We start from the raw sequence: 16354 nt of genomic DNA, 5'->3' as shown, positions 1-16354 counted from the left end.
CTCTTAGTGTTCAGACCACAATGAATTGGGTGATCAGAGGGTGAGCTCCTCAATGTCGTCGTCGAACGAAGGGACTGCCCTCACCGCCGGACGGCTTTCATTGACGTGCAGGGTGCTCCTGGTATTAGGCAACGTTCTACTGTTGTTGTTGTTGCTAGGCGGTGACTCTGTGTCTTTTCTGCGCCCTCCCACACCAGACCAGGGGGGGTTGGATGAGGGCGGGTGGTTCAGGACCTCCATCTTGGAGGAAGGGGGCACTGGGGCGGCGGCCAACCCAAAGAGCTGCTGCATGAGGTTGGACTTGCGCTCCTTCACTACCCCTCCCAGGTCTGTGCCCAGGTCAAGCCCAGTGTCAAGCCCAGAGTCGAGCACTGGTTTGGGGGCGATCTCCGGCCGACTCCTGGAGGTGGAGGTGGACGTGGAGGTGAGGGCGGCTCTCTGGGTTGGTCGGCCAAAGGATGGTGCATAGCTGCCGAATGAGAAGCCATCCTCTTCACTGGGCCTCTGCGAGCCCCTGAGGCCCCCCCTGCGCCCCCCCGTCACACCCTCCCCCCCGCCACCACCGCGCTCTGAACCCCCCCGCAAGCTGACGTTCTCCGCTGGCTCCGTGAAGCCGAAGATGGAGGAGTTCTGGTTCCGCGGCTCAGAGACCCGCGAGGGCGAGCGAGTCTCAGAAATCGGTTCCCCCGCCGGGTCGGAGAAGAACCGGTCCGGGTCGCCCCCTTGGTTCTGCTTGTCGATCTGGCGCATCTTCTCCAGGAGGTGCTGTTTCCGACTTCTCTCCTCCTCCACTATCTCCTGACTGGCCACTGTGGTAGAGGGACTCCCTATGTCTTTAGCTTTAACTTCCTCTTCCTTAGGGAGGCCGTGCCCACGGCTGTTCTCATCCTCCTTCTGGAGATTGGAGAGACTGCGCTTCTTCCTGGTGTCCTCCTCCTTTTCCCAGTCTGTGTAAGGACAGAAGACAAGAGTAAGGGTACAGCGCAAATCACACAGACATATATATATATACTTACTTGCATACATGCATACATACATATATACACATACGTATATGACATAATGCATATATATAATGTATGTGTGTGTATGTACATTGTAAGATAGGTGGATTTCAAAGCAGACCATAACTTAACCTAAAAGACCAAATATCAATTCGACCTCCACAAGTAAGTTTGCATAGCGCCAGGCCAGAACCATCAAGGTGAGTACTGGCCTTTTGTCTATGTTGATGAGCCATCAGACCTGGTTCCTGGCTTTTGTGTGTCTTGGAGCCAGAGACATAAGTTAGCTTTTGTCTACAACCACGACAAGATGGTTGTGGTCGAAAGGCCTTAGCATCTATATGGCCTTACCTGGCTATAGCCACGGTCAAGCTAGCCCTCCCCCTTGACCTCAAGACCCACCCATCCCCTCCCCTTACACCTTCTTGTTAATTCTACACTATAAATGTCTGTACATTTCTGTGAAAGAAGACCTCCTTGAATCCAGAAAACTGTTTCCTGGCAGCAGCTCTTGCTGTGACGAGATGATGTGTCTAGTGTCTAGTGTCTGAATAAACGCATTCTTTCGCTAAGCTGTCATGGACAGTCTCTCTGAACAAGCTTACTTGAACTAGGTACGGGCCTTTGACTATTTTGCTAAAAAAAGCAGATTCTTTCAACATAGATTGCAGCTTAACCATTTTCCTGTCTCATAACGCTTACAGCACTTATTCTGATTATCCAGCTTTTCCTGCCATTAATGTCTTGATTTCAATGACTTGTTTGTTATGTTTTCATAAACAAATCCTGCTGTTGTTTGCATTTGTGTCTTTGGCAATGTTTTGAGTAGAATGTACGCCACACACACACACACACACACACACACACACACACACACACACACACGCACACACACACACACACACGCAAACGCACACTGTCCTATAGACATTTTTACAATTTCCGTCAAAAACAGGTAACCTGGAAGCGCCACATCTTTTGTACTTTCCCAATTTACACCATTTACACTAACTGTAACACAGGGGAGCAGAAAGCAAATGAAAGAATATATATTGCTGTTGTTTTTGATATTCAGTATTCTATGAAATACATTAGGGGCATGGAACAGGATAATGTAGTTGGCAGGGTGTTGACAGGTATCCATAGTGATAACTATTATGGGATATTCCATCAGGAAAGGGAGCCGTGAACACAATAGAACAATGCTAGTGATCTATCTATAATTTTACTATATCTATGTCTACACCTAATTCTATAACACAATCTAGAACTACGGAAGCAAAGTTCTACAATAACAGCTCTATGTGGTCTTTGCACATGTGCCTCTGGGCTTGTACTTTTATGATTTATTGCAAAACTTTTCATCTCTACAACTTCAGGTGCAGCTAGTTTTCATGAAGAGATTTGTCAGTTGGAGCTACAACTATACATGCCGATACTCACTGTTGAGCTCATAAAGGGCTGGGCCAGCTCCCTCCACAGAGTGGGCGTCTGAGACCGTAGGGTCACGTGACGCTAACTTATCTGGAGCGCGATGGGGAAGAATACCATTATCACTCACTGAGATCACAGCTGGCACGGTGAAAATATGTCATCGCTAACGCAACACTGATACAGTCTTTATGTAATTATGCTCACTGGTCATATTAGAAAGAAGTACCTGAGAATGGCCTATGATATCATTAAATAGTGGCAGACCTTAATGAGAAGGTTATGGGCACAGTTCATCAAATTTCACAGTTGGTAAAGCTTGGCTAAATTTAGCTGCTTATTCACGAAGCTCCTGACAAACAAGCCAAAGATTTATAGTCTTATATTAGTAATACATTTGAAGTTTTCACTTTTGAACTTTCAAGCTTTTTATGTTATTAATTGTCTCGTAATGTGTGATTATTAACCAAAACCTTACTTTTAGGATATTCAGTGTATTTTTTTTACATTTACATTACATTATATTACAACACTAGCTGAATTCCTCAGTCAATCTAAGAAGAGAAGTAGTACTGGGAAGTTCTCACCATCTCTGAGTCTTTTGGCTTTCTCCTCCAAAGCATTCAGCTCCTGGTCGAACTTCTGTTTCTCCTCCCTCTCCTTGTCCTCCTTCTCCTTCTTCATTCTCTCTCTCCGTTGTTCCTTTTCCCTCTCTCTCTCCCTCTCCCGCTCTCGTTCTTGTTCTCGATCTTTTGATGCGTTTGTCTCTTTCGACGTCTGTTCTCCGTTCTGTAGTTCCTAGGGACAGAAAGAGATGAAGAGGACACAGTGTTTAGTGTCAAAGGTCATAAAGTAAACGCCAGTGACTAAATGACTGAGTCAGTTGTGTCCTTGTCAGTGAATCCACAGCAATAGTTTCAGAGATGCATATTTTTGGATGGATACTTATTTATGAAACCTCATTTTATATATTTATGAAAATCTGAAAATCTTGGGAAGACGTAACAGTGAGTAAGGACCACAGATATTGGAAATTGATTTTAAAGTAGTCATCATATCAAGCCATCTGAGGGCACCAAAGTTTCAGAGATGCATATTTTTGGATGGATACCTATTTATGAAACCTCATTTTATATATTTAAGAAAATCTGAAAATCTTGGGAAGACGTAACAGTGAGTAAGGACCACAGATAGTGGAAATTGATTTTAAAGTAGTCATCATATCAAGTCATCTGAGGGCACCAAAGTTTCAGAGATGCATATTTTTGGATGGATACTTATTTATGAAACCTCATTTTATATATTTATGAAAATCTGAAAATATTGGGAGACTTAACAGTGAGTAAGGACCACAGATATGGCCTATGATATAATTAAATTGTTAGTGGAAATTGATAGGGGAAATTGATTTTAAAGTAGTCATCATATCAAGCCATCTGAGGGCACCAAAAGTATGCATGTCACCTATCTGTGAAGTGGAATAACAGTCTGATGGCCGTGCACTTGACACTTAATTAGCATGCATGCAGCAGCAGTCCAGCCATTAGTAAAGATGAACAGGGATTACAGGTGCATGCTTGTATAGTGGAGGCCATGCCGAAGGCCCTGACCTTAGTTACCCTTTGGAATGTAGGTTCCAGAGGTTGATGAATCTGTGAATCAAAAGATCAGCGATGATTCATTGAACTGCCAAGCACCACTTAATGAGAGCCAGAGTACTTCATGTAAACAAACCCCATGGTTGGTATATATGGTGTTCAAAGGGAACTAAACGACACGAGTCACTAATTCAATAAATACCAATGCCCTTCCACCTACTTCTAATGAGCGAGTGTATGAGTGAGTGAGTGTGTATGTGTTTGAATGTGTGTGAGTGTGTGTTTGAATGTGTGTGAGTGTGTGAGTGTATGTTTGAATGTGTGTGAGTGTTTTTCGAATGTGTGAGTGAATGTTTGAAAGTGTGTGAGTGTTTGTTTGGATATGTGATTGAATGTTTGAATGTGTGTGAGTGTTTGTTTGGATGTGTGAGTGAATGTTTGAATGTGTGTGAGTGTTTTTTTCGAATGTGTGAGTGTATGTTTGAATGTGTGCGAGTGTATGTTTGAATGTGTGTGAGTGTGTCTTTGAATGTTTGAGTGTATGTTTGAATGTGTGTGAGTATGTTCGAATGTGTGTGAGTGTATGTTTGAATGTGTGTGAGTGTTTGTTTGGATGTGTGAGTGTTTGTTTGAATGTGTGTGAGTGTTTGTTTGGATGTGTGAGTGAATGTTTGAATGTGTGTGAGTAAGTGTTCGAAAGTGTGAGTGTTTGTTTGGATGTGTGAGTGTTTGTTTGCATGTGTGAGTGTGCTCGAATGTGTGTGAGTGTTTGTTTGAATGTGTGTGAGTGTTTGTTTGGATGTGTGAGTGAATGTTTGAATGTGTGTGAGTAAGTGTTTGAAAGTGTGAGTGTTTGTTGGATGTGTGAGTGTATGTTTGAATGTGTGAGTGTGCTCGAATGTGTAAGTGTTCGTTTGAATGTGTAAGTGTATGTTTGAATGTGTGAGTGTTTGACCTGAGATCTTGTGCTGCATTAAGCATAAGCAGTAGAATTCTAATACCCATGATCCTTTTGCGGGCATGATGAGTGAGGCCACAGCATGTGGTCTATGGGGAAAATATTATAGAGTTGTACGACATTGTAATCAGCATGTTAACTATGTCTAAAATATTATAGAGTTGTAGGACATTGTAATCAGCATGTGAACTATTTCTTAAATATTATAGAGTTGTAGGACATTGTAATCAGCATGTGAACTATGTCTAAACTATTATAGAGTTGTAGGACATTGTAATCAGCATGTGAACTATGAGAAAAGTATTATAGAGTTGTAGGACATTGTAATCAGCATGTGAACTATGTCTAAACTATTATAGAGTTATAGGACATTGTAATCAGCATGTGAACTAAGAGAAAAGTATTATAGAGTTGTAGGACAGTGTAAACAGTATGAGGACTATGTCTAAAATATTATATAGGTGTAGGACATTGTAAACAGTATATGAGTGAGTGAAAGGAGTGAGAAAAAAGAGAGAAGGAGAGAGAGAAAGTGAGTGTTGTGTGTGTGTGTGTGTGTGTGTGTGTGTGTGTGTGTGTGTGTGTGTGTGTGTGTGTGTGTGTGTGTGTGTGTGTGTGTGTGTGTGTGTGTGTGTGTGTGTGTGTGTGTGTGTGTGTGTGTGTGTGTGTGATTGAGTGAAAGTCTTCTACTTCAAAGCACCCAGGCACCTTCCTGATGCACACTGAATATATGTTGAAGTGTTTGTAAAGTGTCTGTTAGCAGAATAACAAGGGGCGACTTGTGGAATTGAAAAGGGAGGAATGTGTAAATCACGGCGACATGGGACAGCCGACATTGACTCCCTGAATGAGTGAGTGTGTGTGTGTGAGTGTGTGTGTGTCACAGGCAATTGACTGGCTGTGCTGCTGAACGCCTACAGTGATCATTAAGCTCTCAATAAAAGTCCAGTACTCCAATACTTAGACAGGATTCAGGAGAGAGAGGGAGAGAAGATGTAACTACGACAACAACAAAAAACTTAGTTTGATTTAGAAGGAGAATAAGATGGATGAGGTAGAGAGAGTGAAAGAGAGAGAGAGAGAGAAAGGGAGATACCTTCCCATCCAATGAACAGATTTATACATGTGATTTGTGTTTGTTCTTCGATAAATGATATGTTGCTTGTCACTTCTCATTGTAAAAGCTAGTCCATGAAGGCTTCGGCAAAATATGTCATTCAAAACTGCATATTTGGAAGGAATTGAACTGAACTGAAGACTAAAAGTTAGTGTATGGGGTAGGAAAAAAGAGAAAAACGGATAGATAAAAGGAGAAAGAGCATGAGCAATGGCATGCACTAGAAAGATGACAAAAGATGACAGTGATAGACAGACAGAGAGAGGAAGATACAAAGAGAGAGACAGAGAGAGGGAGACATAAAGAGACAGACAGAGAGAGGGAGACACAAGAGAGAAAGTAGAGGGAACAGGAAAATAGTGAAATACAGAGAGCATGAGAGAGTGAGACAGAGAGAGTGAGTGAGTGAGTGAGAGAGATATATAAATAGAGAGTGTATGAGTGTCAGAGAGAGAAAGAGAGGGAGTTTGAGTGAGAGAGAGAGAGAGTGAGTGTATGTGTGTGTGTGTGAGAGAGAGATACAGAGTGTAAGAAAGAGAGACAGAGAGAGAGAGAGAGGGAGAGAGAGAGAGCGGAAGAGAGTGTGTGTGTGTGTGTGTGTGTGTGTGTGTGTGTGTGTGTGTGACAGAGATGAATATGAAACACTCTCTCCTGCTGAAACTCCTGCAATGACACATCCACAGCTGACGCCTCTTTAAGGACCCTTGTCGAAGCCTGGGGCCGAGACAGGCTTAGAATACATGGGTCTTTGTGTGCTTCTGCACCTTGACCACCTCAATTGACCTATCTGGGATAATGAAGTTTACTTTGACCTTTGATGAACTGACACCTCCAACATCACTATTCACAGGTATAACCTGGAGAGGGCCCTAGTCATAGCAATACACCGCACACACAGCATAGATTACAGTGGTTGGAATGGCCGGTGTTAGCGTTTAGCTTCAAAGGGATTGTGCTATGACTGCTGCAGGAGACAGCGGAGGGATCAGAGAGAGAGAGAGAGAGAGCCACAGAGGGTATTTTTTTTTCCAGAATCAGGCAATCCAGGCTGTTTGTGTGTATCCTAATGTTTATTGTGTGTGTGTGTGTGTGTGTGTGTGTGTGTGTGTGTGTGTGTGTGTGTGTGTATGTTCATATGTACATAAGAGTGTGTGTGTCTGTTCATATTTACGAGATTGTGTGAGCTTGTGTGTATGAGTGAAAAGAGTAAGAAAGAGAGAAAGAGTGTGTGTGTGTTTCCTTGCCTTGAGAGAGAGGTAATCATCAGCCCCGTGCTCAGTGAACTCACTGCCGTCGGTGATGGCCGGGGGAGGCGAGGGGAAGTCCAGCGAGATCGTCCTGTCCACTGTCTGTACCGCCTTACTGCTACTCCTGCTGGGGACTGATACACACACACACACACACACACACACACACACACACACACACACACACACACACACACACACACACACACACACACACACACACACACACACACACACACACACACACACACACACACACACACACAAAGAACATTTTCTATTAGGCAATTTGCTGTTGTTCTTATCCTAAGGGACTGTGGACAGTTCTGTGATTGGAGTCAACAGTTAGAGCGAGACATCGACCCAGAGCAGCTGAGATACTTGATGAAACCCATGAACAGGAAACCTAAACACATCCTCGTCCACACACCCATACACACACTCACTGAACTGTAGTGCACTGAAGTAAATTAATCCAAATGTCAGATAAGTCAACTGTTCTTTAAATGCTTACTGAGGCATGAAAGAGGGTTTTATTTTGTGTGTAAAACTAGCGCGCTAACAAGATAACTGTCTACATATTTGGCTTTCAAACATCAATAGCAGCACAATTGGCACCGCTAACAGCTAGCTAGCTTGAAAACTAATCTATTTTGGTGAGATGTTCTGTAAAAAATCTTCTTACATCTTCGCAGGTTTTCCGACCTGGAGCACAAATCTACATAGGAAGGAACCTCATGGTCAGCTGGAGGGAAAGACAGGAGTGTTTATCTCTTTCACCTGACCATATGTCATCAAAATAAAACTGGATACCTACATACTACCTACAAAAATGTACTTTCAGAGGCTGTTAAAACCTGCATAATGTTGCTTTAAACTACACATCACCCATTGGGGAAAAGCATATTAGCAATTTCTCCTGCTGCAGTAGGTGTTAATACAAATGCACTGTCTATGTCAGTCATGACAGTGAAGGGCTGCTGTCCATCACAGGACCAAGGCTACCTTTCTTCTTGGCCATACTGTCCGAGTGGGTCTTCGGCATGCGGTTGGCATAGATGTTCCTGGTGTCCAGCTCTCTCTCCTTTTCCTGCAGACAAAGAACAAAAATAGGACAAAACAGGACGTGTTGGTGAGTAGCTTGCTCCCCCTGACCCTAAGGGTTGGGGTGGGTCTGTGTGTGATTTAGTACAAGTAAATGTGTATGTGTGTGTGTATGTTACGTAGTTAATGTTTGTGAAGTAATATTCAGTTGAGAGTGTGCACAGAAAGTGCACATGAGGTTGTCTGTTCAGACGTACTGATCAGAGGTAAAGCCTTCAGGAAGAGGCCTCCAGTAGTGAATCACCAAAACTAATAATAATAATATAAAATACATGTGTAATATAAAATACATGTGTAATATAAAATGTATAAATATGCCTGGGGAGGAGTCAGCACTGACTTGTCCTTCACACAGACAAGTAGCTTACTTTATGTTTGTGTATTTTTGTTTCCTGAGTGTGTGTGTGTGTGTGTGTGTGTGTGTGTGTGTGTGTGTGTGTGTGTGTGTGTGTGGGTGTGTGTGTGGGTGTGTGTTCGTGTATGTCTGTTTCCTCTGTGTGTGTGTCCGTGTAAGTTGGCTTCCTGTGTGTGTGTGTGTGTCGGTGTTTTTATGTATACATTTACATTTAGTCATTTAGCAGACGCTTTTTTCCTTAGTGACTTACAAGGATGTATACACATTTTGCATTTACACTGTACCACTGTCACTTCATAAGAGTTACTGAGGCTGTGTGTGTGTGTCTGTGTGTTTGTGTTTTATACCCAATTCCCTTTTTCATTCAACACTGATATCAGATTAAGCCATTGCCCCATTGATGTTGATGATTTCTCTCAGGATTGTTTAATGTCTACGTGAAGCCATCATGAACATCATTCACAAGTGATTGTGAACACTCTGAACCCAACTGTCTTGTATTGATTTAGAACAATTAAACTATGCTTAAGGCTTTGCAGCAAACATTTTGCCTGGTTGCTATGATGGCCTAATTGCTTTGCTGGCTAACTAGCTAGCTAGCTAAGGACACTTTTAAATAACCTACAACGGAATTCCAGAGTGGCAGAGTACCATTTGCATAAAATAAAATGATGGCTAGTTATCTAGCTGATGTTACATGGAAAACTGGGAATGAAAATGTGTTGTCTATGTGTGTTACGTATGTCTGTGTCTGTGTGAGGTTAGTGTGTGTGTGTGTGTGTGTGTGTGTGGCAAGTGTGTGTGTGTGTGTGTGTGTGTGTGTGTCCTCAGTACTTTCAGTTTTAGTGTGAGTCCCTCCACCTCCTCCTGTAGAGATCACACCTTCTCCTATGTAGTGTATGCGTGTGTGTTTGTCTGTGAGTGCGTGCGTGCGTGTGTGTGTGTGTGTGTGTGTGTCTGTTTGTATGTCTGTGTATATGTGTGTGTGTGTGTGTGTGTGCGTGTGTCAGTGTGTATGTGTCTGTGACACCTCTAGCTTCAGTTTGAGTGTGAGTCTCTCCACTTCCTCCCATAGGTAGCACACATCCTCCTGTGCCTTGTGTGTTTATATAGGTGAGTGAGTGTGTGTGAGTGTGTGTGTGTGTGTGTGTGTGTGTGTGTGTGTGTGAACTCTACCTTTAACTTGAGCGTGAGTCTCTCCACCTCCTCCTGTAGGGAGCGCACCTCCTCCTGCCCCTCGTGGGTTCTCCTCCTCTCTCCCACCAGCTGCCTCTGGAAGCTCCCACTGCTCAGCTCCATGTTCCGTTCCAGCTCCTGGGGTCAGGGGTCATATGGCAAAGGTCACATACAAAATCAAAAGCGCTTGTCCAGTCTAGTGGCAGCCGACCAAACAGTGATTGAGAACCGTGCAGGTAAGTGTCCATGTTCAATGTGTGTTTGTGTGTGTGTGTGTGTGTGTGTGTGTGTGTGTGTGTGTGTGTGTGTGTGTGTGTGTGTGTGTGTGTGTGTGTGTGGACCACTAAGAAGCTTTAAGAAGCTTTAAGAAGCATCCGTTTCTATAGTCCTTGTCTGAGAGCTCTGTAGCTGTTTGTTGTTCCAAAACAGAGGGGGACCAGAGAACTGGAGCTAGCTTAACGCGTTACACTCCTGGGTAGATGCCACAATGGCTTTATCCTCCGGCCTTCGGACCAGAACTCAAATCAAAATGAAATCCTCCAGGTAAATGAAGGTCATCAGTGTGACAGCAGTCCAGTGACTGACTCTTTGCAGTATGGAGTTACTCTGCATACTACAGTATACAGCACATTATCTAGTGCATGGCAAATGTACTGCAACCGCTGCATAAGCTGCGTCAATTCCGCCTTGCAGACGGATGGGAGCATCACAATATAATATTACTAGTGTTGTCAAACGATTAAAATATTTAATCACAATTAATCACATTTATGTCATAGTTAACTCAAAATTAATCACAATTAGTCGGACATTTTTATCTATTCTAAATAAATATTTTTTCATTTTAATGCTTTTATCAATATGGAAAAGTGGATTGGCTTGCTTTATGCAAATGTTTCATTCAAAATAAAATTATAAAATGCACATTTCAGGTAAACAAGGACTCAGCCTTTTTTTCAAGTGTGCTGGGAACATAGCAGTCAGGCCTCTTATTTCAGAAACAATGAACCGTAACAGTTAGGTTATCAATAAAAGGTACGCCTACTACTTCTTTGCTTTCAGCCTATTGCACAACGAACTTTTAAAAGTAAACTTTCCATTCAGAAGCTTTTAATCATCCATTTCGGCGTATCGCGCACACCATTCACTCAAACACTAACGTGAACTTACTTCTATACAAAAAATATTTTTGAATCTTGCGTTAATCTTGTGAGAAAAAGATTGACGTTGTAAAAATGGGTTTACGTTAACGTCGTTAATAATCAGTTTACTGACAGCACTAAATATTATTCATCATAAAGGGAGGCAAGCTGCTGTTGTCTAGGAAGACACACACTTATCACTCACACAAACACATTTGGTAATGACTGAGACAAAGAAAGAGAATATGCATGTCCGATTGTGTGAATGTGTATCTATATCTATTTTAGTGAGTGACACACAGACAAATATTGAATTTGACACACGACACACACACACTTGTTTTCTTGTTTTTCACAAACAACAAACAAGTCACAGAATATAACATATCTCATACGGAGCTACCTAAACAATTGTGACTAGCTCCCCATTTTTGGCTCCACACAAGATGCAATTCGGAGATGCCTTTCGCTTATGTTAGGCCTCACCATGGAAGAAGAATGAAAATTATTTCACTTCCTGAAAATAGGTCCCACATGGCAGAGCCAGAGCAGCACATCCACCACCACAGAAGAAGTGGGAAAAACATGTTAAAGCTAACCTTTTCACTGCCGGCCCTACACCCACAGCAGCCTACTTGAGCTGACTATGTCAGCCCAGCGGACCCTTCACCACAGAGTAAAGTAAAGAAGAAGTAAAGACTACGTCAACCCAGCACACCTCATATAACGTGTCTCGTAGCAGAGCTACAGCAACAGACTGTTCACCATAGAGAAAAAGTGAAGACTACGTCAGCCCAGCAGACTGCTCACCATAGAGGAAAAGTGAAGACTACGTCAGTCCAGCAGACTGTTCACCATAGAGGAAAAGTGAAAACTACGTCAGCCACCCAGGAACCAGTTGAACAGTCAAGCTAGACCAGTTGCCAACTCACCAGCACAGGAGAAGACGAGCGAAAGGTGTACAGTCCTGCCGTTTCCTGTTGTCTAATGGCAGAGTTTGAAAACCTCAGAGGAAGACTGGGCCCAGAGGATGATTATTTACCTCAACATCAAGCTCATGTGACCTCCCTGAAGCACTGGTTCATAAGGTGTTACCTAGGGTGAAGCCCTCCCTCCCCCCTTAGAGATTGGGACATAAACTTAACTAAAAGGATGAGCAGCATGTGTGCAATATGCCGTTTTTCTGCTGCTAATGAATGAAAATGTTTATGTTCCAACATAACTAGGCCAAGTGTTTCACAGTATTTGAGGCATGGTGTTTTTTTGTTTGTTTGATCGTTTCAGAGGTTTTATAGGCATTTCTTTACATTTGTGAAGGCCTGAGATAGTTCTAATATGGTTTATAAAATAGTTTCCTCTAAAACAAAGAAAATGAAAGTTCTGTAATATGGGCAAAAGGGTGTGTGTGTGTGTGTGTCATGCCTTCAGAATCCCATGCTTCTTTAAGATCAAGAGGCATTTATGACAAAAACAAAACCTACATATTTCACCTTTAAGGTTACATCAACCATCTGTTAAGACCATAAAAATACTCTCATACTACCGACATACAGCCGCGGAAAAAATTAAGAGACCACTTCAAAATTATCAGTTTCTCTGGTTTTACTATTTATTGGTATGTGTTAAAGTAAAATGTACATTTTAGTTTTATTCTATAACCTACTGGCAACATTCCTACCAAATTTCAAATAAAAATATTGTCATTTAGATAATTTATTTGCAGAAAAATGACAATTGGTCAAAATAGCAAAAATGATGCAGTGTCTTCAGATCTCGAATAATGCAAAGAAAACAAGCTCATATTCATTTTTAAACTACACAATACTAATGCTTACACTTAGGAAGAGTTCAGAAATCAATATTTGGTGGAATAACCTTGATTTAAAATCACAACTTTCATGTGTCTTGGCATGCTCTCCACCAGTCTTTCACATTGCCGTTGGGTGACTTTATGCTACTCCTGGCGCAAGAATTCAAGCAGCTCGGCTTCTTTTCATGGCTTGTGACCATCCATCTTCCTCTTGATCACATTTCAGAGGTTTTTTATGAGATTCAGGTCTCGAAATTGGGCTGGCCATGACAGGGTCCTGATCTGGTGGTACTCCATCCACACCTTTACTGGCCTGGCTGTGTGGCATGGAGCATTGCCCTGCTGGAAAAAACACTTCTCAGAGTTGGGGAACATTGTCAGAGCAAAAGGAAGCAAGTTTTTCTTCCGGGACAACGTTGTACTTTGCCTGGCTGAGGTTTGTAAAAGATCATAAGGATTGAAAAAGCGGACTGGAGGTTCTTCTAAGTTCGTCTTCTCTGATGAGTCCGATTTCACAGTAGGTGCAAGACTCTCTGGCTTGTAGGCCTCTCCAGGTCTCCGTCTAACCATCAGACGACCATGTGTTGGGCAAAGCTGAAAATTGGACTCATCAGAGAAGACGAACTAGAAGACCCTCCAGTCCGCTTTTTTAAATCCTTATGGTCTTTTACAAACCTCAGCCAGGCAAAGTACAACGTTGTCCCGGAAGAAAAACTTGCTTCCTTTAGCTCTGACAATGTTCCCCAACTCTGAGAAATGTTTTTTCCAGCAGGGCAATGCTCCATGCCACACAGCCAGGCCAGTAAAGGTGTGGATGGAGTACCACCAGATCAGGACCCTGTCATGGCCAGCCCAATTTCGAGACCTGAATCCCATAAAAAACCTCTGAAATGTGATCAAGAGGAAGATGGATGGTCACAAGCCATGAAAAGAAGCCGAGCTGCTTGAATTCTTGCGCCAGGAGTAGCATAAAGTCACCCAACGGCAATGTGAAAGACTGGTGGAGAGCATGCCAAGACACATGAGAGTTGTGATTTTAAATCAAGGTTATTCCACCAAATATTGATTTCTGAACTCTTCCTAAGTGTAAGCATTAGTATTGTGTAGTTTAAAAATGAATATGAGCTTGTTTTCTTTGCATTATTCGAGATCTGAAGACACTGCATCATTTTTGCTATTTTGACCAATTGTCATTTTTCTGCAAATAAATTATCTAAATGACAATATTTTTATTTGAAATTTGGTAGGAATGTTGCCAGTAGGTTATAGAATAAAACAAAAATGTACATTTTACTTTAACACATACCAATAAATAGTAAAACCAGAGAAACTGATAATTTTGAAGTGGTCTCTTAATTTTTTCCGCGGCTGTAAATTCAATTATAAAGAGTATAATAATTCAATTCTAAAAGGATAATTATCCTCTGTTAGCTAATTCTAAGAGACTGTAAATGTCTGTCTATTGGCAAACATTAGAGGAGTAATTTGGCATTCATTTGTCTGTTTTTGTGCAGCACTCATGTGGGAATGGTGACAGTGAAGACTTCATTATGCGGCTCCTCGGAGGATTATACAATCATTGTGACAAACAAACGTCTGGGGAAAAACATGACCAGAAAAAAAGCGATGAAATGCTCCCAAATGTACAACTACCAGTGTCAAAACACTGAAAGTGAAGCCACGACTAATCACTCTAAGACAATCAGGCAGATGAACACTTGCAGTACAGATACTACTCCAACACACAGAAAATACCTTGGACTCAGCAGGGCATGTTACCGTTCTTTAGTCTAGAGTGCACACACACACACACACACACACACACACACACACACACACACACACACACACACACACACACACACACACACACACACACACACACACACACACACACACACACACACACACACACACACACACACACACACACACACACACACACACACACACACACACACACACACACACACACACACACACACACACACACACACACACACACACACACACACACACACACCTTCTCATAGCACCCACTCTCTTGTGCCCTCTGCTGGCTAGCCTTGAGCCTGCAGGAGAGCTCCTCTCTCTCTCTCTCTCTCTTTCTCTCTTAATCTCTTTTTCTCACTCACTCACTCACTCACTCACTCACAAAGACACACACACACACACACACCTCCTCGTACCTTCATTTTGCGTTCGTTATCTTGCACCCTCTGCTGGCTGGCCTCGAGCCTGCGGGATAGCTCCTCTCTCTCCCCGAGCCGCAGGTCGTCGGCGAGCCTCCTCAGCTTCTGGAGCTCCTGCTCACTCCTCTGCAGCCTCTCGTCCGCCTCGCGCTGGCCGCGTTCCGACGCACGCAGTCGCTCCTGGCTGCGGCGTAGACGCTCCCGCAGGGCATGCGTCTCGTTGCTGTGGCGTGTCAGCAGCTGGGCGATCTCGCTCTCTGTGTCGCTATAGCGATTCAGAGCCTGGAGCAACACAGAGGAACCACCATCACAAGTCTCTTACAGGAAGCTTTATATTTGTAATTATGACGTTTACTTCTATATATTTATAACTCACTGATGTGGATATTTACATTTATATACTATGATTATATACAGTACCAGTCAAAAGTTTGAACACACCTTCTCATTTGTTGAGAAGTTTTTTCTTTACTTTTATTATTTTCTACATGGTAGATAACACTTTTGTTTAGTACATCATTACATATGTGTTCTTTTGCAGTTAAAATGTCTTCCTTATTAATCTACAATGTAGAAAATAATAAAAGTAGAGAAAACACTTTTGACTGGTACTGCAATTAAGTTATATAATATTCTCTGTGTCGCTGCAGCAGTTCAGAACCTAGGACAACACAGAGAAACCACCGTCACAAGACTCACTTACAGTTACACCTTTTTCATCTTTATAATATTCATTGTCATTGTAGACAGGAGACTCACAGGAGACTAAAACTGGCCATTGGGGCAGCATCTGAATATTCTCAGAACAACCATAAGACTTACAATGTACATGTAGACTGTCATAACAGAAGTGACTTACTGACTCAGTGCAAGTCTTGGACACCGGATGGGAAGCTCCGCTTAAATACGCACAAAGACACACACAATCACCCTCTCGTGCACACACACACCCTGACACAATCACCCTCTCGTGCACACACACACCCTGACACAATCACCCTCTCGTGCACACACACACCCTGGCACACACATCTCGTGCACACACACACCCTGGCACACACACCCAGGCACACGCACACACCTTCCTGTGGCGTAGCTGCAGCTGCCTGAGCAAGCTGTTCTTCTTGCGCACATGCACACACACACACACACACACACACACACACACACACATGCATGTGTGCACACACACACACACACAAAAACACATACCTTCTCGT

The 16354-nt window shown here is 42.8% G+C and overlaps 1 protein-coding gene across 1 annotated transcript in view; it reads right to left on the bottom strand.

Moving 5' to 3' along the window:
* lca5 (lebercilin LCA5) overlaps positions 1-16354 on the bottom strand; it is a gene marked incomplete at its 5' end in the record, with an annotated part of 21321 nt that continues 4967 nt past the window's right edge. The window contains 10 exons of the mRNA XM_080858844.1: positions 1-947; positions 2448-2528; positions 3023-3233; positions 4046-4087; positions 7353-7489; positions 8041-8100; positions 8361-8445; positions 9991-10128; positions 15132-15416; positions 16347-16354. The exon at positions 16347-16354 is cut by the window's right edge and continues 333 nt beyond it. Coding sequence (XP_080714970.1) covers positions 34-947; positions 2448-2528; positions 3023-3233; positions 4046-4087; positions 7353-7489; positions 8041-8100; positions 8361-8445; positions 9991-10128; positions 15132-15416; positions 16347-16354 — 1961 coding nt within the window. The 3' untranslated portion in view covers positions 1-33. The remainder of the gene's footprint in view (positions 948-2447; positions 2529-3022; positions 3234-4045; positions 4088-7352; positions 7490-8040; positions 8101-8360; positions 8446-9990; positions 10129-15131; positions 15417-16346) is intronic.

Source organism: Sprattus sprattus, assembly GCF_963457725.1.
Source record: "Sprattus sprattus genome assembly, chromosome: 2".
Classification (NCBI taxonomy): domain Eukaryota; kingdom Metazoa; phylum Chordata; class Actinopteri; order Clupeiformes; family Clupeidae; genus Sprattus; species Sprattus sprattus.
This window is presented reverse-complemented; position numbering and strand designations above follow the sequence as displayed.